This window comes from Pristis pectinata, chromosome 18 (assembly GCF_009764475.1).
Source record: "Pristis pectinata isolate sPriPec2 chromosome 18, sPriPec2.1.pri, whole genome shotgun sequence".
Classification (NCBI taxonomy): Eukaryota; Metazoa; Chordata; class Chondrichthyes; order Rhinopristiformes; family Pristidae; genus Pristis; species Pristis pectinata.
Genome location: NC_067422.1, coordinates 34,262,861 through 34,290,008, shown reverse-complemented (window position 1 = coordinate 34,290,008; position 27,148 = coordinate 34,262,861). Strand labels below are relative to the sequence as shown.

The 27,148-nt window shown below is 41.2% G+C and overlaps 1 protein-coding gene across 1 annotated transcript in view; it reads left to right on the top strand.

Moving 5' to 3' along the window:
• The window catches only part of LOC127580134 (voltage-dependent T-type calcium channel subunit alpha-1G-like), a 278,942-nt gene extending 261,076 nt beyond the window's left edge, over positions 1 to 17,866 (top strand). The window contains 3 exon segments of the mRNA XM_052033345.1: positions 1,462 to 1,636; positions 3,067 to 3,236; positions 17,021 to 17,866. Coding sequence (XP_051889305.1) covers positions 1,462 to 1,636; positions 3,067 to 3,236; positions 17,021 to 17,866 — 1,191 coding nt within the window.
• Positions 17,867 to 27,148: the final 9,282 nt, after the last annotated feature.

The following is a 27,148-nucleotide window of genomic DNA, read 5'->3' as shown; positions in this document are numbered from 1 at the left end:
TCCTTGAATAAGTTCCCATGGATTGAAAGTGATGGTAGCAGAGGACAGCTTTTGAGATTTATAATCAAGGGGATGTATAGGTAACTCTAATGGGAACAGTGTCTACATGAAAAGGGCATGTGACTTGCCCTTTGAAATGGTTTTGAACCTAAGCAGTGACACAAAGTACACCTTCCAACAGAGAGAAAGAGAGATGATATCTAAGATATAGAGACAGTAATTGTATCGAAAATATAGATTGAGATAATAACATCTGATAATAGTGATGTACCTATATAGAGTGAGGTACTACAGTCATACAGATAGAAAAGTATAGCACCATCTACTATGTAAGGTGAAGAAGCACATTATATTTGATAGGGTAAGCTGGCTGCATCCAACACATCAGGCAAATGAGGAAGTATTATCTAAATAACTCCAAATAATGAAATTCTAGCTGAATTTCATGCCCTGAGTATCTCGAGAAGTAGTTTCCAAGCTACCTCCAACTGGTCATTCTGTATACAGCCAGAACCGTTCATCCTGCTGATGGTTTGCTTGGACATCTCCAAAATGGCTTTGGTCTCAGGATTCTGAGCTTCCAGGTTATTCAATCTCCCAACTTTCTCCTCCCTCAGCTGTTTCTGGATGGGGTATGCATGTGGCAGGGTTGTTGAACTGAGGTAAAGAAATTACTTCATCCAAGCCAATTGACCAGGTTTCAACCTACATTTGTCCTTGATCTCCCCTTTGCCTCTTGCGGTTTCAGTTTTTATTTAAAATGGCACCAATTAAAAAGTAAGAAACAGCACAGGTGGGGATGGGGGTTCATCTTGGATGGAAGTATTAAAAAATTATATAGCGACCCTATTTGGCTTCAATAGAACTGAATATTAGGTGGGGTATATCGAGAACAATAGATTTTTACCCCATTTTTTTCACTTTCTGGATTTTCACTGACATATTATTTTTAATAGTTACCCTCTGATATCAAGCATACCTTTCCCAATTTGTAGAACAGCTAATTAGTTTGTGTTAGCAGCTTAAACGGATTACTAGAAAAATGGCTTCTGATGATTCATTTGAAGATGTTGCATTCCATAATGAGGAATATTGCACATATGCAAAGAAGTTGTGATGTTGCATGAAGCAGTTGACTGATGGAATTGGCATTGTCATGGTTTGTGTATTGTGCAGACTGCCAAGTATTATAACACACTACTGTGTCTGTTGCGATGCAGTGTGTCTATATTGTGATCCATTCGTCTTACGGCAAAATGATTTAACATTTCCTGCTCAAATGTTTTGAACTTCCTCTTTTCATTGTGTCTCTGTTGCTGTTACTGTAGGTCGTTTTGTTGCATTGATGACCTTCTGCATGATTGTGTTCTACATTATCTGCAGCTACAGCTTCCTTCAGATTTCATTGTTGCTTGTGCCCATGGATCTGACAGCTTCTTTTCTCCCCTGCAGGCGGAGCAGACTCAAGAACATGAGGTTAAGAAGGAGATCCAAGAGAAGAACCTTCTCACTGTGAGGAAACCTTTTGTTGGCCGCACACATTCACTGCCGAATGATAGCTACATGTTTCAGCCTGTTAACCCTGCTCCATTAGGAGGTCTGCAGGGGTCAGAGAACAATCCCAAGTCACAGTCAGGTATGTCTCATCCATGGGTGTCGAATGAAGGTGCTTGATTAAAGATTAGCCAATATTTTGAGCAGCTCACATAGTAACTTGCACAGGAAGATTCAAGTTAAAATTCTAATCCAACTTATATATACCCCAAACAAAAAGTACCATTTCATTATGATAGCAACTGTTTTAAAGTGGAGATAATTGTCCTCTGTTAAGGTTGTCTTTGTTTCATGCCTTTAATGACAGTGTGTGCCAATGGTAGTCTCTGGGGCATCTTCACTGTTGTAATTACAGCGTAGTTAATAAATGGTCAGTATGCTGCATGACAACACAGGTTCTTCTGACGTACATTGTGGCACCTCTCACAAAAATAGTCGACTGAACACAACATTGTTTCCTCCAAGAGTTTCCCAACATCTGTCAGGGAAAAAATGAATACAGGGGAGTTGCTGCCAACTTAGCTCATCTCGCTGTTCTAAGATCCTGCCATAAACATTGTGCTCACTGTTTGTGATGGCAACTGAACTATTTGACTAGATTCCAGCCTGCCCTGGTTCAGTCTTCTCTCTGTAAAAGCCTGTTGGATAGTTTACAGTGTTAACATCCACTGAATTTTCCTATATAAAGCTGTTTGGATCTCACTATTATTTTGCAGCATTTAGCTCACCTTCAGGTTTGATCTTAATCTTTTTACAAACCCTTTAAATGCATTAAGTTAACCCAATCTGTAATTCTTTCCCCCTGCATCAGTAAGCCCCACCCATGGACATGAGCATGCATACTCCTCTGACACAGTACACAGGGAGTGCTTTTCTGTTGTAGGTACTGTTTTTTTTGGACGAGGCTTTAAACTGAGTTAAACTCTTGCAGGTGGATATTCCACAATATTGGTAATTGATTTATTATTGTTACGTGTACCGAGATACAGTGAAAGGTTCTGCTTTGTGTTCCTTCTATACAGATCATTTAAAAACATCTGTACATCGAGTTAGTACAAGGGAAAAGCAATAACAGAATGCAGAATATAGTGTTACAGTTACAGAGTAAGTGCAGGAGAGGTAGAAAAGCAGGGAAATTTTCTGGTCCATTCAACAATATTTATTCCCCAGCAACACCACTAAAAACAGACTAACTGGTTATTCAATAGATTGCTTATGGTGGAATCTTTCTGTTTACAATTTGTTCACTACATCAGTTCAAAAGCTGTGAAGCTCTTTAGGACACCCTATGAATGATACTACTGGTTTTTCTTTGTACTTAGTTAGAGGGGAGAGCCTGAAGGTTGTCTTGTATTATGGTGATAAACTGGTTAAACTTTTCATTGGTAAAGGATTTGGAAATAGGTTTCTTGATTTGAAGCCTGATAAATAACACTTGATGAAAAATTTGGTGAAGAACTGTTTATTGGTTAGAAACATAGTAAATAATTATTATTGCAAATTGCTCCCCAGGATCAACCACATCAGTTCGATCTCAGCCCATTGGTGACAGTGGCCACCTCCAGGTTCCTATGGAGTTGTTTCTCCCCGTCAGCCGTCCGAACAGTTTTGATTCTGAAAATATCCCTAAGATACCCCCACCTCGGAAACCTCTGAGTGCCCACAGAACGCTGCGTAGACAGGTTGGTATCGGTGTTGGAAAGCCCAAATTCAGCACACCTTTCAGCTGGCTGGTTCCACTTGAGGCATTTTCTGTCTGCAGAACTTGCTTCCTGCCTGTCTTAGACATGGGGATGACTTAATCCAGGCTTATTTAGATTATCTTTTAGTGCTCTCATTTTCAAGTCTAACACTAAAACAGAAGGAATCACACTTGATAATCATGTTTGACTCTATCCTTCCGTCTCCACCTGAGGTTGAAAGTTAATCCCATGAATCTACACCAGAACATTTTGAGCAACTTTTATCCATGCGTTCTGCTTCTTGTCATTAATTATCCCAGCTTGTTCCTTGTTCCTATCCTCGGTGCAGTTGTGCACTCACCTAGTCCTGGTACTGGTACTGGTATTGGTATTGGTTTATTATTGTCACTTGTACCGAGGTACAATGAAAAACTTGTCTTGCATACCGATCGTACAGACCAATTCATTACACAGTGCAATTGAGGTAGTACAGGGTAAAACAATAACAGAATACAGAGTAAAGTGTCACAGCTACAGAGGAAGTGCAGTGCAGGTAGACCATAAGGTGCAAGGTCATAACAAGGTAGATTGTGAGGTCAAGAGTCCATCTCATCCTATAAGGGAACCGTTCAATAGTCTTTTAACAGTGGTATAGAAGCTGTCCTTGAGCCTGGTGGTATGTGCCCTCAGGCTCCTGTATCTTCTGCCTAATGGGAGAGGGGAGAAGAGAGAATGTCCCAGGTGGGTGGGGTCTTTGATTATGCTGGCTGCTTCATCAAGGCAGCGAGAGGTCACAAGATCACAAGACAAGGGAGCAGAAGCAGGCCATTCGGCCCATCCAGTCTGCTCCAAGGAAAAGGACAAAAAGAAATGGGGAATGGGGGGGGGGAACAAAACAAAAAAAAACCTATTCTAATCCCAATTTCCAGCCTTATCCCCATATCCCTTGATACCCTGACTATTTAGATATCTATCTATCTCCTCCTTGAACGCCCCCACTGATCTGGCCTCCACTGCTGTACGTGGCAAGGAGGTCCACAAATTCACCACCCTCTGGCTAAAGAAATTTCTCCTCATCTCTGTTTTGAAACTGTACCCTCTAATTCTAAGACTGTACCCTCTGGTCCTGGACTCACCCACCAAGGGAAACAGCCTAGCCACATCTACTCTGTCCTTTCCTATCAACATTTTAAATGTCGCTATGAGGTCCCCCTCTCATAGTCCATGGAGGCTGGTGTCCGTGATGTGCTGGGCTGTGTCCACAACTCTCTGAAGTTTCTTGTGGTCCGGGCAGAGCAGTTGCCATACCAAGCCGTTGACGCATCCAGATAGGGTGCTTTCTATGGTGCATCTGTAAAAGTTAGTGAGTGTCATAGGGGACATGCCAAATTTCCTTAGCCTCCTGAGGAAGTAGAGGAGCTGGTGAGCTTTCTTGAACATGGCGTCTACGTGGTTAGACCAGGACAGGCTATTGGTGATGTTCACTCCTAGGAACTTGAAGCTCTCAATCCTCTTGACCTCAGCACCATTGATGTAGACAGGTGCATGTGCACTGCTTCCTTTCCTGACCAGCTCTTTAGTTTTGCTGACATTGAGGGAAAGGTTATTGTCATGACATCATGTCACTAAGCTCTCTATCTCCTTCCTGTACTCTGACTCATAGTTACCTGAGGAATGGCCCACCACGGGTGGTATCATCTGCAAACTTGTAGATGGAGTTAGAGCAGAATCTGGCCACGCAGTCATGAGTATATAAGGAGTAGAGTAGGGGGCTGAGCACACAGCCTTGTGGGACACCAGTGTTGAGAATAATCGTGCTGGAGGTATTGCCTGCCTATCCTCACTGATCACAGTCTGTTGGTCAGAAAGTCAAGCATCCAGTTGCAGAGGGAGGTGTTGAGTCCCAGGTCTTGGAGTTTGGTGATGAGTTTGCTTGGAATTGTAGTATTGAAGGCGGAGCTGTAGTTGATAAACAATAGCCTAATGTAGGTGTCTTTACCGTCCAGATGCTCCAGAGCTGAGTGTAGGGCCAGGGAGATGGTGTCCACTGTAGACCTGTTTCGGTGCCAGGCAATTTGCAGTGGGTCGAGGTTTTCCGGGAGGCTGGAGTTAATGCGTGCCATGACCAGCCTCTCGAAGCACTTCATGATGGCGGATGTCAGATCCACTGGTCGGTAGTCATTAAGGCATGTTACCTTGCTTTTCTTAGGTACCAGGATGATAGTGTCTTCTTAAAACAGGTGGGAACCTCAGATTGAAGCAGGGAGAGGCTAAATATCGTTGCATTTTCCAAACTTGTTGGTACTTATGTAGAGAAATGCCAGCAATTCTGCACTGGTATTTCCCTGCAAGTTCTGATTCAATGGGGCGAGAGGGGTACTCAACAAACTATATAACAGAAGGGGTATATTATAGCATTTCTCTATACTTCAGTCTACTCTCCCCTCCTGTGAAATATTACAGTGTGTCTATTTTGTGCTGTCTATTGTGACCATGTCTTGTCCTCTGCAATGCTATAATATACCCCTTCTGTTATATAGTTTATTGAGTAGCTTTCTCGCCCCATTGAATCAGAACTTGCAGAGAAATACCAGTGCAGAATTGCTGGCATTTCTCTACGCAAGTACCAACAAGTTTGGAAAATGCATGATGACCTGGAAGCTGAGAACTTGGTGGCCACTCTTCACTGACAATTACCTGAATATGGTTTGAAGTTGTACACCTTTGGACCCCACAATGACGGAGCATGAATTTGTGGAAATTCCCTGACATTTACACCTAACTATGTCGGGTTTGACCTAGTTGTGCTGAAACAACAAATGTATCCATTTCAAAGGAGAGGAATGGCTCAAGGCACCTCGGTATTAGGTTGCACAAGAACACAAGAAAATAGGAGCAAGAGTAAACAACCTGGTCCCTCAGGCCTGCCCCACTATTCAGTGTGATCATGGCTGTTCCATGCTGATCCCAACTCTTCCTCTGTGCCAGTTCTCAAGTGCTGTTAATCCCCCTATCTTTCAAAAATTTACCTACCTCCATTTTAAGTACTTCTAATGACCTGGCCGCCACAACTTGCTAGAGCAGAGAATTCCAGCAAGAAGAAATTTCTATGTACTTTGGTTTTAAATGGCTGGCCCCTTATCTTGAAACTGTGTTCTCATGTTCAAGGTTCACCCACTAATGGAAACATCTTGACTGCTTCCTGGTCATGCCCCTATGTTTCAATAGGATCACCCCTTATCCTTCTAAAACTTAGAGAATTTTTCAAGTTCTATTTGAAACTAGACCATCTGTTATCATCAGGATATTTGCAGTGTCCTCCATGGTGAAGGTTATCTTCCTTCTTGTATGTCCATAGAAACATTCACTGTTCATTTTGATATTGCATGCAAATTACCCTCAAACTCGATTTTCTCCTTTCTTTTGAGCTTTTTAGTCTGTTGCAGCTGGTTCCTGAAATATTCCCAATTTTCTTTTCTACTATTAATGTTTGCTACTTTGTATGCCCTACTTTTCAAATTAACTTTATCCTTGACCCCCCCTTTGCTAACCACAAAAGGTTCCACTTTCTCATGGAACCCCTTTCTAGTTGAGATAAAAATTCTGCTGAACGTTATGAATGAGCTGTTTAAATATCTGCCACTACCCATCCCCTGACCTATCTGATACCTTATTTACCTAGTCCAAAGAGTTAGCAGAAACAGAAATATTTGAAGAGCTCAGCCAGTCAAGCAGCATCTGTGGAAAAAAAAACGGTTAACGTTTTGGGTCAGAACTGGGGGAAGAGGGGAGATTTAGAGTTTTCAAAGCAGAGCTGGAGGAAGGAGTGAGATGTAAGACAAAAACCTATATGGAGATAGTTAAAAGTAGATTAGGTGATAAGGAGCAAGAGTACTGACTGTTATTGAGGCATTTTAAAGAAACAAGGTGAGAAAGGGACATCAGCATGATAATGGGAAACAATGAGAGTGCATTTTACCTGAAGTTCGAAAATTCAATGTTCATCTCAGAACGTTGGAAAGCGCCCAGACAGAAAATAAGATGGTGCTCCTCTAGTTAACCCTGGGCCTCACTATGGCAGTGGATGAGGCCACAGACAGACAGATTAGAATTGGAATGGGATTGACAATGTACAGGTGCTCCACAAAACAATCCTCCAGTTTGCGTTTTGTTTCTCCAGTGTAGAGGAGACCACTTTGGGAAGACAGAATGCAGTGCACTGGATTGAAAGAAGTGCAAGTTAATCATTGCTTCACGTAAAATGACTGTTTGAATCCCCAGATGGTGGGAAGGGAAGGGACAGGGGCAGCCTCCCCTCTGGTTGCATGGGAGGGAGCTGTGGGATGGGGAACGTTGGGTGGGGATGGAAAAGTGGATCAGGGAGTCACAGACTGAGCGGTGCCTGCCAAGTGCAGAACGAAGAGGAAAGGGAAAGAAGTGACTGGTGGCGGGATTACGTTGGAGCTGGCGGAAATTGTGAAGGATAATACGTTGAACGCGAAGGTTGGTGGAATGTTTTCCACCAAAGATTGAGCTTTCAATGGCAGAGGTACAAAAAATAAATTGAGGTTTACCAGGTAAGTCGGCCACAAGCACAGTCACATCACTGACACCCATTCCCAACCCTTTACGCTGTTGTCAAATCCCCATCATGTAATATGTAATTTGTCACGTACTCACTTTGTTCTGTGTACCGTCCTGTGTATGGTAATCAAATACCCTTCTCATCCTGTGCACTGTTATCATAATCCTACCCTGTCCTGTGTTCTGATATCATTTGTGTACTTGATCTTGTGCACAGTTATTATATCCCACCACATCCTCTGTCCTGTTCTCACATTACCTTTCCCTTCATTTGTATTGATATCATGTACCCATTCCATCCTTTGTGCTGCAACATGCAATCATCCTGTCCTGTGGGCTCAATCACCACAATGCAGCACTCCTTTGATGTGACAACCAATAATTTATTGGTGAAACTATTTGCTGCCTTGTTTACAATGACAAATACACTGATTGTAAATTATACATTTGTCCATAAAAGATGAAAAGTAGACTGACTAGTTGGGCTCAGAAACTCTAGTGACTGAGCTAGGTTGACGTTGCAGCTGGGTGCTTGTGACTACTTTAGTTGTGGGATCCTTGCTGCAAATATCGCTGGCCACTTAAAGAGTACTGTACATTTCTGGAGTAAAAAGTGTGTTTTGACGGGGGTCGGGTGAGGATTGGGCTCTGGGATCAGGTTACAAAAGAAATTAAACTGCTGGGTTGCAGGGATAAGAGGGGAAATTTCCAAGGAGGATCAGTGTCTGGGAGGGTGGGAGGAACCAACAAGGATCAGGGATTAGAGGCCCTGCTGTCAGAGGATGGGAAACTGGGGCCTCCATTAGGGACCTTCTGGGGTTGGACAAGGCCTGGCCCAGTCAGAGGATTGGGGAAAACAGTTTCTGGAGGGATGGCTGTAATCTGTGGAGATAGGAGGGTCAGGATCATTGGGCATCAGAGAGTCAAGAGGTCAGTGCCTAGTCCTCGCTGGGTAGGAGCCGGTATTGGGGGGGGGAGGGAGAGTGCTGGTTGTGGGCATCGGTGGGGAGTAGGAGACACTCAGTGGCATGTGGGCAGTGAGCAAAAGTTTCAAAGGTAAGTAAGAGATTTACAGTGGAAACCACATCAGTCGAGCAAGTGTTTGCCCAGAATTGCCCCATCAAATTTCTGGAGCGACATGAAACAATTGGAATATGGTCATTATAATGTTTCACACTGGATAAAGTTAACTTTCAATTGCATGATGCCAAAAAACTTCAACCTAATTGCTAGGCCTTGGTGCTCAAAGGATGTTGTGTGTTCAGCATAGAAGTTCTGGAGATCTTTTTAAAATGGATTCTCTTCTCCTGCCTCAATGCTTGTATGATTGGTAATGCAACATTGTAGCCCCCTATCAACTCATGAGGAGATCACAGTTGCTAAACTTACTGTGTTGTTTCTTCTGTTGGCACACTTGCCACCTGGGAGAACCCAAATACAGCAAGAGTACAGCCTTCCACCTCTTGCAAAACCATGAGGGCATTGTCAGTCTAATCTAAGCCAAACTAGTTTGAGCCATCCTAACCCCACCCCTAACCCTGACCAATTGTAGACGCACCATGAACAAGGCATAATGCACCAACTTCACCTCAAATAAACCTGCTGTTCTCTATTTCCCAGCAGATGCATGTTTAGCAAACTCATTGCTACCCACTGTTCCAGCAATAAATCATTGGTTTTATGTCTTTATTCTTACACTTCATGCTTTTCTGTTAGCCATCTGCTCACACCACCAATCTTGCCAGGCCTTGCTTACCAACTATTTGGCCAATGGATCAATTAGATACAGATTTTCTTTTCTTCCAATCCAGTTCTTCATATCCTGATTGTTCCTACACATGCTCCTTTGCCCTGGCCTCCACTACTTTGCTTTTTGATGTTAACACAGCTCACTTCTTTGTTTCAGGCTTCATTTTCTAACAACCTCCTAGAGGAACTCAGTGGGTCGAGCAGCATCTGTGGGAGGAAAGGAATTGTCAATGTTTCGGGTCGAAACCCTGCGTCAGTCCTGATGCAGGGTTTTGACCCAATCGTCGACAATTCCTTTCCCCCCATGGATGCTGCTCAAACCGCTGAGTTCTTTCAGCAGATTGTTTGTTGCTCCAGTTTCCAGCATTTGCACTCTCTTGTTTCTCCTTCATTTTCTAGTTCTTCTCCACTACTACCTGAGGATATGCTTGTTGCTGTGCAATCAGACAACTGGTGCTCTTAACTCAAAACCCATTGACAACTGTTGAAGAGCTGCTGGTAATTCTTAATAAAGTACTTGAGGAAAAAGTAAGGATCAAAATTACCCTTATTCCAACTGAAAGGCACATGTGGACAGAACTTGGGTGCAAAATTGCATCCTGTGTTTTTCTCATCCATTCTGGTTGATAAATAGAAACTTGTAAGGTAGGAGTTGTATCTGTTGTAGGCACAGTTGAATCTCCACTCTATAGTTCCATGAATCTCATGTGTGCTACTGTTCAAGCATTGTTAACTCTAATATTATTCACAATCTTTCACCTCTATCTCAATTTCACTCCATTCTTCCTTGCAAAAATGCAGTGAGTCAGATATAAGATGAAAGCAGAGCTCTTGGTCTGCACTGAGTCATGACCCCAGGGGAAACAATTAAGTCATTAAGGGCTTTAGTGCCTCATGGCTGGGAAGGGGTATAAAATCACTCAGGGTTCCCATTCTGATCATAGCCAATGTATCGGACTATAAAATGCTCTTGCGGATGTCATCTGGTAACAAGATCAGGCCACCTCAATTTGGCCACATTTGGAGTATTGTGTTCAGTTCTGGTCGCCCCATTACAGGAAGGATGTGGAGACTTTCGAAAGGGTGCAGTAAAGGTTTACCTGGATGCTGCCTGGATTAGAGAATTAGCTATAAGGAGGGCAAACTTGGATTGTTTTCTCTGGAGAGTCAGAGGGAGACCTGATAGAAGAATATAAAATCATGGGAGGCATGGATAGGGTTGACAGTCAGAGCCTTTCTTCCAGGGGAGAAATGTTAACTGCTAAAGGGCATTGGTTTAACGTGAGGGGGGAAAGTTTAAGGGAGATGTATGAGGCAAGTTTTTACACAGAGATTGATAGGTGCCTGAACACACTGCTGGGGTTGGTGGTGGAAGCTGATACAATAATGGCATTTATTGGTTTAAGGGAACATTTAGACAGACACATGAACATGAAGAGAATGGAGAGGACATGGAGCACGTGCAGGCAGATGAGATTAGTTTCATTTGGCATCATGGTCGGCACAAACATTGTGGGCCAAAGGGCCTGTTCTTGTGCTGTATTGTTCTATGTTCTGTGTCCTATGTTCACCCACTGATCAAAAAGCCACAGTCATGGTTTGCATGTGAATGCTGTCTTGTGGTCAAGAACAGAATCTCTACATGAGTTCTTTCTTTACTGTTGTTATTCTCGAGATTGGCATTAGTTTCTTGTATAGTCTAATCAGTTATAATCTAAGTAGAACCAGAAATGATGAGATGGAAGTCTCAATTGCCAGGTTTTAAGATCTCATGGGTGAATTGGATTAATCAGTTCGGTGACACAGAGTTGCCCATAATTTGGCTCATAAGGGGAACCTTGCTCAGGGAAGAGATATAGAGAACTGAAGGGGCAGACTAATGGAAGAAGAGGGTGATCTGCTGCACTTGAGATGCAGTCAAGGACAGTGGAGGAGACTTAACATCTGTATTTTTCCTGATGTGGGGAGCCAAGTAGGTTCATAGAGTCATGGAGTAATACAGCATGGAAACAGGCCCTTCGGCCCACCTCGTCCTTGCCAATCATGGTGCCAACCAAGCTAGTCCCATTTGCCCATGTTTGGCCCATATCTCTCCGAAGCATCAACATATTCTTTAAATGTTATTATTGTACCTACCTCAACCACTTTCTCTGGCAACTCATTCCTACACACACCACCCTCTACGTGAAGAAAGTTGCCCCTCAGGTCCCTTTTAAACCTTTCACCTCTCACCTTAAAGCTATGTCCCTCTAGTTTTTTAGTTCTCCTTCCCTGGGAAAAAGACTGCACGTTCACCCCATCTATACCCTCATGATTTTATACACCTCTATAGCTCATCCCTCAGTCTCCTACATTCCAAAGAATATAGTCCTAGCCTGCCCAACCTCTCCCAAGAACTCAGGCCCCCGGGTCCTGGCAGCATCCTCGTAAATCTCCTCTGCACTCTCTCCAGTTTAATGATGTCTTTCCTATAAACACACGACAACACAAAAATGCTAAAAGTGGAAATTGTCTCATTTTGCTGAACTAAACTGATGTTCTTCATCTTGGCAAACGTGAAACTTTTCAAGGAAAATGGAAGGAAAAGGTCATCAGAGAGAATCTAGATTTCAGCATTGGAACCTAACGGAATAAGCTGCTCATTTGATTTCACATTTCTGACCTAAGTGTGCAAAGTTAAATTTGGTGTAGACTTAGTCAGAACAGATGATACTAAGCATGTCACCAAAGCAAATACCTCAGATTTTGGAAACAAAATGCTGGAAGTACTCTTCAGATCAAGCAGCACCTATGGTGAGAGAAATAGAATCTTTCAGGTTGATGACCTTTTGGTTCTGACAAAGGTCACTGATCTGAAATATTAATGTATTTTTTCTCCACAGATGCTGCCTGACTTGCTGAGAATTTCCATCAGCTTTCATTTCTGTTATTCATCCTCTACTTACGGTGCCCAGCCATAAAGAGTGACTGCCAAACAGAAACAGATAGACAGCAAGATTTGTGGTATGATCTAAGAATTTTATATGGAAGAAAGGATCACTTACTATTTTCAGAGATTTTTACTATGTAGTGCATTGAAGAAATATATTATAATTTGCTTTACTTGCATTATTATTAATTTTTTCACATTCCTCTGTACATTTTTCCCTTTTTTGTTTGTCCAACAGTCTTTAATTTTTTTTCACCCAAGGTCTCTCTCTAATATATCTGTCCATCCCGAAACTCTTGTTGCTAACTCATTCCTCATCTATATCCTCTCCTACTCCCAATATAGCAACCTCACTGTGCCACCACTGCACCTCTATTAACATAGGGAGCTTGCCTCCCTTGTGTTTTGATGCTGTGTTACCTGCAGCTCACATTAACACTGGTCTTTTCATTTTTTCAATATTAATGGATATGACAGTTGACAGGCTTATCACCAATTTTTTTATTAGCTTTTTAGACTGTTATGCTATGTCTTTCATGCAAAAATTTCTAATTTTTCTTTTAAAATAATGTTATTTAAAAATGTGTTATCGCGTCAAAGGAACATATTGCTGGCAAATAAGTCCTCTAATTCAGTTGAATAAAGGAATCACACCTGGCAAAATTCAAAGAACAGTAAAGCAATTAAAAATTTATGAAGAATGAGGATAATTTTTACTTTGTGCAGTCATGCACAAACAGGTGGCACTGGTTCACATGCCTACCATACATGCTTTCTCAATATTCATTCGCATTGACTTCAGTTCCACAGATCCATAATGAGCTGTTGAATTCATCAGCACTGTTATACTACAGTTCAAAGTGACAATTATTCCTCAGTGGACTTTACTTCAAAGGTTCTCCGAGAAAATTACTCACATCTCTGGCAAACATGCTCCTACATAAATAAGAATATGGCATTGTGTTCTCTTGTTAATTCAATGTGTTAGCCACTGCCCATTGGCACTAAGTCACATAGAACATGAAGGTCTCTGTCTCGGCCGAGTTAGTTGGGTTGCTGAAAAATGTGCCTTGGTGCAGTAGAGAGAAGAAAGAAATTTAGTCAGGGTTACCCATTCTGGTTTCTACTGAGTGACCTGTGTTATAAACTGTGTGTGGACATTATGTGAGAACAAGATGCATTCGGCTGTCACTTGATCTCTCCTCACCAGCACTACCCCGAAGGTATTCAGTGTTCTTGTACATGATGACAGCATCTTGAGTGATATGCTGAAGGATGTTGAATCTTAGCCATAAAATGCATCTATGGGAGATACTGAGGAAAAAGAAAGTGATAAAGATTGAAAACAGATCGAGAAAAACAGGCCAGCAATCTGAAGATGTCCTCAGATCATCGTTGCTTCATTACAGGCCTCTGAATTTAAAAACAAGAGACTAGTTAAACAGTTTAGGGCTTCCCCTCTACCTTTCTGTTTGTCACTCCCAAAGAGCCCTCTCCTTGACTGCATCTGAACCACCCGTCCAGACTTTGCATTAAGACTGGTAGCTTTAGGGCAGACACAACCCATTGCAGGTTTGGAAAACAGGAATAGCTATCCAGAAAGAGCAACTGGAACTTTACCACATTCCCACAACTCATTTTCCAACTCTTTCTTCCTGGATTTTCAAATTTGAGCATAGAGCCTACAGTATTATAGGTGCTCCTCAAAGTGGGTACACTTTTTTACTGTTGGGTGAGGAAAGAAAAATGGGGAAAGTGAGCGCACTTGATGGCAGTTCCTGGAGATTAAGCACTCTGCCGTATTTTGGCACTATCTAGTCAGTATAAAAGAATGAAGAATCCTGTATAATGGTTCTTGGCTCTCGCACCTCATTTTGGAGCTCCACACCTGCATTAAAGAGGAAATTTTGTTTTTCACTCCTCCCTCATGATATTTGGAAGCAGTGCTGGACTGGAAGCACTTTAAGTCAGCAAGTACAGGAATGTCGGATGAATGGGACATTGCAGGATATGTGCTGCAACTTTTTTTAATCAGCTGAAGTTTAAAGGCATGGGGGTTGGCTAGCAGAGCACTGGACTACGCTGGTCAAAGGGATGAGGGTTGCAGTCATCAGCGCGCTGAAACAGCAGTGAAGAGAGGCAATATCATGGAGGTTAAAGTAGTCTGTTTTGAGATGACAGGAATGCAGCTCAGGCAGTTGGGTTGGGATTGGATGAAATGCTGAGTTTCCGAACAGTCTGCTTTGGTTGAGGTAGCAGCTCAGAAGTGGAATGGCATTGGCAGTAAGGGTGCAGAATACAGAATTAGTGATGGGAGCTGAAAGTAGTGGCTTTGGTCTTCCCAATGTTTTACCAAAAGCAGAGACTTGTCTAGACTGGATATTGAATAATGAGCATTGGAGAGGCCATAAGGGGCTGTGATATCAATTTAAATTTGGAATTTAACCTCGTTTGTTTGGATAAAGTCACTGAGCATTGAAGAAAATTAGGGTGAAAAGAAAGGTGGTTTAAAGAGAAGCCAGTGCTGGAAATGTTACACCTGTGATTAGATATCTAAGACTGGAATGAACCAAGGGTAGTTCCGCTAAGTTGTACAGAAGGAGAAAGACTTTGGAGGAAGATAATCTGGTAGGTTGTCAACGTTTGCAACTGTGTCAAAGAAAATGAGAAGGGAGCTTATTTGACAGGTGACAATGTGCTTAAGAACTGGAGGGGAAGCAGAGATTAGAGATGAGATAGTAGTCTGCAAGGAGAAAAAGACCAAGTTTAAGAGATGAGATGGCGATTTTTAAAAGGAAGGAAATATTTATAATGTGTGCTGGCACGAGGATCAGGAAGCAAACTTGGGTTGTCAGCAATTTAGTGGGAGTGAGTTCAAGAGATCTGGGTCTCACGAGCAAGATGACAATGGACAGGACATGAGACCAAAGGGAAGAGAAAATAGGATGGTGCCAGAGCAGGGCTCAGGCAAAGGGATACTTGGTGAAATGCTTGGTATTGTGGACAAAGGGAGAGGAGAGATGCAGCAGGGACTTATCTCAATCTTAATGTCAGAGGATAGTGAGCTCCTCATCCTGGTTGGTTAGCCCATTTGAGGAGAGAATTCATCTGGCAATATCTTTACTTTCTTGGTGGCTCTGGCCTAAAATCATTTGATATGGCACAGGCAGATGATAGCTTGCTAAACTAGTTATGTGGAAAACATTAGGTCCCTTAGACTCAGACGGAACAATGCGGATGGGAGAAGGTAAGGTAAGATAAGATAAGATAGATTTTACTGGAGATAAGGCATCAAAGGTGAAGTTATGGGAGTCGTAAAGCAGATCAAAGGCTGTAGAAGCAGGGAAAATAGGCAGTGGATAAATAAGAGGTTGATTGTAGGGATAGCAAAGGTTTTTCCCCAAGATATTTTGAAAAGGGTATAAAGGGTACAAGTGTTGACAAATACAAGGATATTACAAGGGATAGTCTTAAAAGGTATTGATGCCATTGGACTGAGTGTCCATGAATCATTAAGTGGTACAAAAATGATGCCTATGACATTGGGCTAAGTCCTTTACACTTCACTCAAAGTGCTGATTCCTTATCCCCATGAAGACAAAAAGTGTTGGCAGGCTACTAAACACGAAAAGCAATCCAGCTTAGAACATTGTCTAATTACTAAATATTCATATACAAGACTTTGGATAGCGGAGAGTGGAACATCCTGGGCATGCACAGGGCCCAACGTAACCTGAAGAAGTTGGGGGTGGCTGTTACACAGAGAGTGTTGTAGACACTGGAGCGGCTGATAGTTTAGCCTCACAGGATACATCATCTCAGGCTCAAAAGCTTCCAGGACACCACTAATGTTCAGTGCAAGTACACTGCTTTGCTCAATCATGCAACATTGATGAAGGTGATAGGGAAGTTTCGCTTTCACCCATTGGTCACTGTCCTAGAAAAGCAGATTCTTCTCCCAACCATCTGGCAACCCCCCCACCCAGTTATTGATACGATTCACCCAGCCAGACGACCAGGGAAACTGCTCCACTGTCCAAAGTGGAGGATGGAAATTACCTCCATCCTCTTTACGTGAAGTAGCTGCTGACTCTGGCACTTTCCCACAGCCATGTCAATTATCATCCTCATTCAGTCTCATTCAGTCTCCCAAAGGCAAAGGTCCACATAAAACTCCCTGGGATTTGGGAATCTATTATGTCAACATAAGCACCAAATTAAGACCACTCTTCCTTCCAAATATTAGGAAGTTCAAACTCCCTTATTTCCAGTCAATTATGTCCAGTAACTTCATTATAGAATCATATAGTGCCTATTGGTTCATTTAGTGCTTTAATCAATACTGACAAACACATTAAATTGTGTAACACACTAAATCTTTTATGATTTACACAAAATTCTTCAGGGGCCATATTTCAAATTATTTAGCAGAGCACCATAAAGAGTTAACAGTTGTAATCATACTAACCTACGTTGTCCTGTTCTGTTCCTCCCACTCCCCACACTTTAACATCCAACTTAGGTTGCTATAACAAATGACTCTCTGGATCCACTGTATACGGAGTCTAAGGAAAACTTGCAGATACAACCTAACGAACCATCATCCTTGAATGTGTCTGTGCCCTGTGTGTCTGCTGTGCAAACATCTATGGTGTTAGTGCCTGCCTCACCCAACACACCGACCAAACACAGTGTCCACATCCAACAACACAGCCATAACCAGTGCAACATTACTAACTACGTAACTTCACCACATCGTTTTCGGAACCCGTTCAGGGAAATCCCTGACTCAGCAGACCAGGAAGTCTCACAAATCAACAGCAGCAGCAAGAGAGCTTCCAAACCTCCAATGTACCCTCCGCTACCCACAAAGATCTGCAGCAGCACAGGAAACCTCACGATGAAAGACATAAAAAAGTTCTATAGTGTGGACACTCAAGGATTCTTGGCCAAGCCCACATCGTGGTTAAATGATCCTCGGAGACATTCGATTGAGATCTGCTCCTCCGTTGAAGCAAGCCCTCAGCACCATTTCTCCTCGACATCCTGTTGTGCCATTGGCCAAGCAGTGTCAGAACTGGACGGTCTGCAAGCAGTGCGGCAAAAGCAGAAAATGAGCCCTCCCTGCATTTCTATAGACCCGCCAGAGAGCAGGCACACTACACTGCAAGGTTCTCACGGACAAATGTCTTCTAGTGACATGTGCTTGAGAAGGCGTGCTCCGTCCTGTGACTCTGCACCTCACAAGGACTCTGTGGACCTCGCAGACCCACCACCTCCTGAAAGCACACCCACCTCTCCATCCCCGTCAAGGGATTTGCTAACTCTTCCCAGTTATCCCTTGGAGCAGACTGAGGCAGACCACTGAACGAGATTGTTCATTCGTTTTTGTTGCCAAAAAGACAATTTCTTTTCCATTCCTCGCATCAACAAAGGCACTGGAAGTCGAGCCCCCACCAACTCCCCTTACCCCATCCAACCAAGGGTGTGGAGCCCTCACAATGCTGCTCTACCTTGCATTCAAGCAGATGGCTGACTGAACGTGTAGTCCAGTGCAGTGGAGCGTCACTTTTGTTTGATGCATAATGGTATTTTCATTTGAAATTGGAGGTAATATGCTAAGTGGCAATATTTTCTCAAAAAGTACCAGTACATTCCAGAGCTTACTTTGGATCTCAGATTGGGACAATTAACGATGGGCTTGCCATTAGCATTCCCAGAATGTTTTAAGGTGTTAATTGAAACTAATTTTTTTAAAGTCCAATTGAGTTGGTCTGGACATTTTCTTTAGTCCCTTTAAGGCATAAAGCAAAGATCCAGTCATTAATATATTTAGGAAAAAGATATATAAATAAAGTAACCTGTAATACTTACTCAGTTTGTGTGCTTAAGTGAAATTATTAGTTGCTGGTATCAAAAAATGGCACTCCACTGTAACCGTGACTCTTAAGGTCATCTCAGTTTGTAACAGATGGCTTAACCGTGAGACAATATTAAAATGTAGCTGTTGTTATGGGTTATACTTCTGTTGCGGGGTCCTATTGTTTCCAGAGTTTATCTCCTTTTTACTTATTTATTTATCAATTAGTTTGCTTCTTGTGACATTGGTTGAATTTTAACGACTCATATTAGTTTGGTAAATTGGTGACATCTACATTTTAAGAGATTCAAATGAACCTGTCACTTCTTAAACCATATTGGCTGAAGGCAACTCTCTAGGTTCTGAGGAATTATTCGGCGAGTGATGCCTGGAGTTAATGTTTCTTCGATGTTAAAAGAATACGGTTCATTTCAGTTCATACAGACATTATTGTGCAGTGAGATATGTTTGTAACAAGAGTGCAGGGATGGTGCCATCAAATGGCCAAAGATAAATCACGAGGAGATCTTGTATTAGATATCGAAAATTTTGCCTCAGTTAACACTGCAGAATGTAACAGCCCATATTATTATGCAAATGTGTTTTTAACATTTTAAATAGTCAACACAATCAGTAAATTACCTAACCTAGCATCTTCTGCACACTGGAAAATATATCTCCATTGACCAAGCATCTTGACAATTTGCAAGTTTCCATGTCCAGGGTTGTATAGCAACTAATAATAAAGGAGAGGACAGGGTGGAATCCTAAAACTTAACATTTCTTAGTAATAACCATGGCTGGTTGCCCCTTAAACACACCCACTGCTTTAAAAGTTATTCCTCGAATTCAACCTCTCATCCAGCTTGTTAGGCATGGTACAGTTGTCTGATATTCTAGGTAATGGCATCTCTTCCAGCAGCTCTGTCCACATGTCCCCATTCAGAATGGAACCCGACGCGTCACCATTTCTTGTACCAAATCGTTGTTTATCATCAGAATCTGGAATTGTACAGAGTAGGTGTGCAATCAATTGCAGAAAGTGTATCAAATTTCTTAATGAAGATTTTTTTTGGTCCATATTTAAGAAGCACCAATTATCTTTCTGTGAGTGCTGTACAGTGCCCAATTTATGGCCTCTGAATGTTTCACAGAAATATATTGCTGGGTAATTTCCCACCGTGGTTTCAGCCACGCTGTTCACGCCATCCAGTTGTCCATGATTAAGTGTGATGTCACCGGTGGAAATCAGCCAAAACTTCCTAATGCTGGAACAAACAGGATGGACATCCAAAGGCTCCTGACACAAGATCTATGTCATCCCACCTGAGGCAATCAGGCCAAATTGAAATGACACCAAGCATCTTGTAGGAGTGTTAATGAATTCTGGTACTACAAATGGCAAAGAATAAATTGTTCTGTTGTCCAATATATGGAGCAGTATTTAAATCCCTTACTTTCTTGGGGCACACACCCAGCCATGGACTGTTCAGTGCTAAATGTGTGCACGCTCTTTGTTTGAGAACATTTTACATTGTATTTTCATAGCTCAATCACATTGATTCAGTTAGTTCAAAGCACACCAGCACTTTACATTGCAGATTACTGTATGCAGTCTGAGAGTTACAGTAGATCTTTACCATTGCTAGTTTGTGTGTGTGTGAATGGGTGGGTGAGTGTATGTGAGTAAATGTGTAATCATTTGTCAGTATACTGTAGGTTATCCATCTACAGCTGTTGCACATACTTTATAGGACCATTTTCGTTAAGATCTTAACCAGCTAGAAAATTATCTTTATTTAAATGTAAGTATTTGTAAACAAGTACCTTGGGCTTGAATAGAATTAACTCCAGCACAAGGAGAAAGTAATCAACATTGTAAAACTTCAGAGGTTTAAAAATGGCCACTGCTGCAACCTGTTTCTTCCTATCCTGCTATCTTCCATATAGAATACATTGCAGAGAAAATACTGATCAAAATAGACACAGTGCAGTGCAATGTTAATATTTATGTAGTATATATTATAGAGAAATTGTATTTAATAGTTGTTAAATTCTACGCTGTATTCAGGTATTTTTTGGACCGTATAGTGGGTCTACCAATCAGGGCAACAAAATGAGAAATTAAATTAAGCTAAATGGATTCTTAAGACAGAGATTCTTCTGAGATAACTTAGGAGATCACCTCGAACATTCAGAATCGTGATGTATGCAATTTTGTTGATCTCATTATTGCTCCTTTTGGATGCATTGATTGATAGTTGTAAAGTGCTTTCCAAAGAAAGGATTGCCATCACAATCGAAGACTTGGATGGGTTATAAAACCGGTGTTACATTAAAGTTTTATGGTTCAGCCCTAACTCTTGGAGTCCCTTGTTTACTATCAGAACCTATTTGAAAAACAATTCTCTGTCTATTGACTTCAGAATAATACATTGGCAGAATGCTGGATTTTACCTGAATTAGATTCATCTGGCCAACGTCGTCAAGCACCTGACAACCTAAGTGATCTACTGCCAAAGGGCAGGAGAGAAAAAATTTCCTCAAATGGGACAGTCCAGAACAAGTGAGTTTAATATTATATTTAAAGTTAGGCCTTTCAAGGGTAGGAACCACTATTTCACAAAAAGAATTGTGAGATTCCTCCAGAAAAGCTGTTGAGGCTGAAAATTTCAAAATTCAGATTGCTGTTAGGGCTATTGATGGATATGGAGCCAACTGGGCAACTACACAGAAAAAGCACCATCTAATGGCATGACAGAGGCATCTCAAGGAGCATTGTGTCCTGTTTCTATGCTCCTAATCAAAGTTAAGAAACTTAGAGATAGGGAGATAAATGGCAATCCACATTTTGGTTCAGTGAGTTATCCCTCTGTTCAGTCCAGACTTCCAACAATTCATCACATAATCCTTGTCTTACTTGGTCAAGATTTCTTCCACTGGAAAGCTTCATGTGGCATTAGTAACACAACATGTTCCTGAAATCTTAAAAGCAGTGCTTTCATTTTTAATGTGCTTCACATTTCACCATTGAAGAACTAGGACTCTTATTGAGAATAAGTGTCCCTTGTATTTAAAGTCCCTTTCTTTGCACCATTCAATATCTTCACAATTATAAAAAAAATCTTGTACAATTATAAACAAATCTCTTACAATTTCCCTCCTAAAATTCAAGAAAAAAATATTTCCTTATTTCCTCATTGTTAACTGATGGTTGCAGATAATCAGTTTGAATTCTCATGTAAACTGTTCTTTAGAAATCTACATTCCCAATTGAATCCCACTTAAGGAAGTAAGAAGTTTCTCCTCAATTTCTTTGTATAAGGACATATTAATAGATTTTCCAAAGATAGATTTACATTTGAATAAAGTTTAGTGCTGGAACACTGTTGGCTACAACACAGACTTATGAATGAATTAATGATGAGTGAGTGAATGATGACTTTAAGCACTATCTAATTTTTTTCATCAAGCATGCTCTTGAAATTATTACAGTTCTGTATCAGAAAACAGGAACAGGTTCCAAACAGACCTGTCCTTTTTTTAAAAAAATACTTTGTTCATTATTAAAACAATACAAAAAGGAAGGATTTGCATTTGTTTTAATCATTGAAATTTGTACCTGGGGGAAGCAGAAAAAGAACAGGCAAAGGAATCAAATGTTGGGAAAGGTGACATTCTGCTTTAAGGTTTGTACATCTGTTTAAAAAATATTCTGAAAATTGTTGTAAGAGTATTTTTGCAAAAAAAAAGAAAAAAAAAAGAAAAAGTTACTTCATGACAGTTTTTTTTCAGCTTCCAAAAAAATTGCTTCCAGGTTATAAGGTCATTTAGAGGGAAAAATTCTGGTTTCAGCTATCTATTTCCAAACAGCTATTAGAACAACTGATGAGGGGCGTTGGAATTTCAAGTCATGTAGGTACTGTTTTGAATTGAAAATAGTATTTTACGGAAAAGTGAGGAATGCTACGTGATGAAATTGCATTCATTTATTAGCCAGCAGAGACATGTCTGACTTAGAATATCCAGCATCTTTTCTATACTGACAAGCCACGTAATATTCACGTCACCATTAGGTTTAATTTTGGGAAGAATGAAATTTGAAACTTAAAACAACCTTTTGAGAAGTATTACCTTTCAATTGACAGTATTATACTCATCAACATTACCTGGAGTTTCTTCGTAGGTTTGATAACTATAATCATCATTTAGTAAATGATAGACTGTTTAGTCTTAAGTTTTCACACCATCCTCCCCACGCAAGTTCTAAGATCAGGAATCATTTTAATTGGTTAAGTTTATCAATTAAAATTTGTATGAATCAATCTTCTGTAAATTCCACTTCTGTAGAGGGAGTAAGATGAGTCTTTAGTCAAATACCTACTGGAAAATTGAACATATTTAACAGTATATATTTATACCCTTACTGTTACCAACATGAACTGAATCCTCTAAAAAGTCAATGTGCAATGTTTGAGATGAAACAATGACCACATTTATGCAGAAGATGTACGATGTTTTTAAGAGACAGCCAATACGGAATAATGGTATAAAGTATCACATGCTAATACTACTGTTCCTGCTGGCTCAGTAAGCAAGGGAGATCTCCAGCTTTATGCAGTGTCTGAAGATCAGTTTGAAAATAATGTCTGTAAAAGTTTAAATTCCCTCTGAATGGACTGGTACCCAATGGCTTCACTGTTTTTCATAGCAGTTTTGAAAGTGGCGAGGGAATCTCAAAAAGCAAAGCAGAGGGTATGTGCATCCAGTAGCAAACATGTCTTGTACTAACACATTTGCTCCCATATCCTTGTGCAAAATGTTGGTTCCTTTTAGATAAAACTGTGTCCTGATTTTCTCAAATGTATATGCAGTAGCCCTACTTTTATGTAGTTGAAAATGAATTTAAAATTATGCTTTAAAATAAATAGAGAAGATTCTCAGTGTGTCATTCCTGCCCTCATTTGCTGTGATAAATAATGAAGTTGAGTAAACCTGATCGTATGTACCAAACAGGGAGAAGGATGGGGAGGACGGGGAGTAGGGGAGGTGTATGCTGATAGTAGGGAAAGGGGAACTGTTAGAGATACTGACACATATTCAGGTGGACAAATCCCCAGACCCTGTTGAGATCTAACCCAGGATGTTACGGGAACCAGGAGGAGATTTCTGGGGCTCTGACGGAGATTTCTACATCATGTTTAGCCAAGGGTGAGGTACCATAAGACTAGAGGGTGGCTAATGTTATTCCCATATTCAAGAAGGACGATAGGTATAAGTTAGTAAACTACAGGCCGGTGAGCATTGCGTCAGTAATAAGGAAACTTCCAGAAAAAATTCTGAGGGATCAGATTTATGATCACTTGGAAAAGCAGGAACTGATTAGGGGGAGTCAGTGTAGTTTTGTGCATAGGAAATCCTGCCTCACAAATCTGACTGAGCTTTTTCAGGAGGTTACTAAGAAAATTGATGAAGGCAAGACAGTAAATGCGGTGTACATGGACTATAGCATGGTTTTTGACAAGGTCCCACGTGGTAGGCTGGTCCAGAAAGTTAGGGTAATGGTGGAGGGTTTTTTTCTGACTCTAAGTTTGTAACCAGTTGTTTACGATAGGGATCGGTACTGAGACCTTTGTTGTTTGTCAGGTATATAAATAACTTGGATGAGAACGTGTGTGATCTGATAATTAAGCTTGCTGACGACAAGAAGGTGGTGGAGTTGTACGTAGTGAGGATCATGGTCTACGGATAGAGAGGGACATAGATCAGCTGGAAAGTTGGGTGCAGTGGTGACAGAGAAGTTAATGCAGACAAGTGTGAGGTAACGCATTTTGGGTCATCTAATATTGGGAGGGCAAATATAGTAAATGGCTAGAACCTTGTGGTGCAAGTTCCGTGAAAATGTTGATACAGGTGGATAGGATAGTGGAGAAGGCATTTAGCTTGCTTGCCTTCAAGGGCAGGTGTATTGAGTAGAAGAGTTGGGACATCATGTTGCAGCTGTACAAGCCATTGCTTAGACCACACTTGGAATATTGTATGCAGTCCTTATCACCACACTATGGAATGGATGAGGTAGTGCTAGAAAGAGTGTAGAAGAGATTCACCATGATGTTGCCTGGAATGAAGGGTTTTAGTTACAAGAGATTGGATAGCCTGAAAAACACGATGATGCTGGAGGAACTCAGCAGGCCAGGCAGCATCTGTGGAGATCCAACAACGACATCACATCTCCACGGATGCTGCCTGGCCTGCTGAGTTCCTCCAGCATCATCGTGTTTTTCATCTAGATTCCAGCATCTGCAGTCCTTTGTTTCTCTTGGATACCCTGGGTTTTTCTCACTTATTGTGGGAGGTTTATGAAATTATGAAGGCGTATTGGTTTATTATTGTCACTTGTACCGAGGTACAGTGAAAAACTTGTCTTACAAACCGATTGTACAGGTCAATTCATTACACAGTGCAGTTACATTGAGTTAGTACAGAGTCCATTGAGGTAGTACAGGTAAAAACAATAACAGTACAGAGTAAAGTGTCACAGCTACAGAGAAAGTGCAGTGCAATAAGGTGCAAGGTCACAACAAGATAGATCATGAGGTCATAGTCCATCTTATTGTATAAGGGAACTGTTCAATAGTCTTATCACAGTGGGGTAGAAGCTGTCCTTAAGTCTGGTGAAGGTAGACACAGTATTTGTCCAGGGGTAGGGGAGTCTAAAACTAGAGAACATAGGTGTAAGGTGAGAGGGAGAATATTTAAAGGAATTCTGAGGAGCGAGTTTTTCACACAGTGGGTGGTGGGTAGATGGAACAAACTGCCAGAGGAAGCGGTCGAGGCAGGTAAAATTGCAGCATTTAAAAAAGCATTTGGGCAGGTACATGGACAGAAAAGGAATAGAGGGAAACAGGCCAAACACAGGAAGATGGGGTGAGCGTAGATCAGCATCACAGTCCGCTACATGACTTTAGATCTCACTGTGACACTATGACTCCACAATTAGGCTCCTCCCAGTTGGTGGTTTACCTCTTCTAAGCCAGGTTCCAACTTAATGGAGTAGAGAAATAAAACAGAAACAGAACTCCCGTTACCTATCCACGCTTAATGGAGCAATGTCTCTACCAGTTAGGAATTCAAAGTTCACTTGTAGTGCTTCAATTTAGTTACACAGCTCCAATGACTTTGGTTGGATCCTGACCTCCAGTGCAGTCTGTGTGATTTATTTTCACATTCTCCCTGTAACTGTGTCGGTTTCCACTTAATCCCACTGGTTAGTAGTGTAATTGGCTACTGTGAATCACCCTAAAGTGTAGGTGGTTTGTTTGAGATTCAGGATGGAGGTGATGGGCATGTGGGAGAGAATAGGGTACTGGGAAATACATGGGGGAATGAGATTGATGGGAATGCTCTGAGAGCCGTCATTGACTCCAGAGGCCTCCCTCTGTGTCATAACAAAATGTAACACATTTGATCATGTTCCTCCATGCATGTCCAGGTAGCAGCAACGACATCAGAGCATCATTCACAACAGGAAATCATTCTTCCATCTTGTTCACATCTTGGTGTATTTTTAATTAATCGCGAATTCCTTTTGTTGACAAGAATGGACTTCTATTTAAACAATGCCATTCAAGACCTCCGGATAACCCAAAGCACATTATGGCTTGTGAGGTACTTTGAAGTTCAATCAACATTGCAATTTATGGAAACCAGGAAGCTAATTTACACATGAAAGGTCCCACAAAATATAAATAGTTAATCTTTCTAATTATATTGTTTGAGAAATAAATATTGGAAGGAATATCAGGGAGAGCTCCTCTCCCCCCTTTTAAATAGTTCAATGGGATCTTTTATATCCACCTAAGTGTGCGAAAAGAGACTTGGTTTAACATCTCTGATATGTCTAATGGGTGGACTGCTCCCTCTGAACAAAGGGTGGCATTACTCCAATGGTATGAGCACAAAAATCTAGGCTGACATTCTAATGCTGAGGGTGTGCCATCTGGTGTAGATGATGTTATAAGAAGGCTCTCTTAAAAAGGTATGAAAGATCCCATACTACTATTTCAAAGAAGAACAAAAGAGTTGTTCTCAGTGTCGTGAACAATATTTATCACTCTGTCAGTATCACTAAAATAAATTATCTGGTCCTTTACATACTGTTAGTGAAAGCTTGCCGTGTGCAATTTGGCCTCTCTGAAAAGGGCTTCATTGGTTGTAAAGTGCTTTGACTGGCCTGAAGTCATGTAATGTACAATATAAATGCAAGTCTTTTTTTCCAAGAACCTATCATGTTTCAACTTGAAACACAGTAAGGCTTCTGGTTGGATCACTTACACCAGTAATCTGTTCCACATATTTACCACCATTTGGTAAAACTATTTCACCTGCATTTCCTATTCTTCTTCATGGCCCTTCATTTGCATGTTTAACATATAAATCATAATCATAAACCATAATATTGTGGCTTCCTAAATCATGCTTCTACCAGAAGCACCCAACATTACTTATTCCATCATTTAAGAAAGTTAGAACCATATCGCCTCCTCAGTGGGAACGGATTCAGCCACCTCCCATTTTCACAAGCTCTGTGATCTAAAACCTGGAGCCAGCTTCATTGCTTCTGATAATTTTCTGCTCTAGACTTCCATTAACAGCTGTTTTAAACAGTACTTTACATAGTTTTCTTGGTATTTATCCTAGTATTTTACTTAAACTTGGGAACAAACTGTCATTCCTGTATTTAAGATTGGTTCACTGAAGATTTGGCACTTCCTGTAAACCTTGACTGCC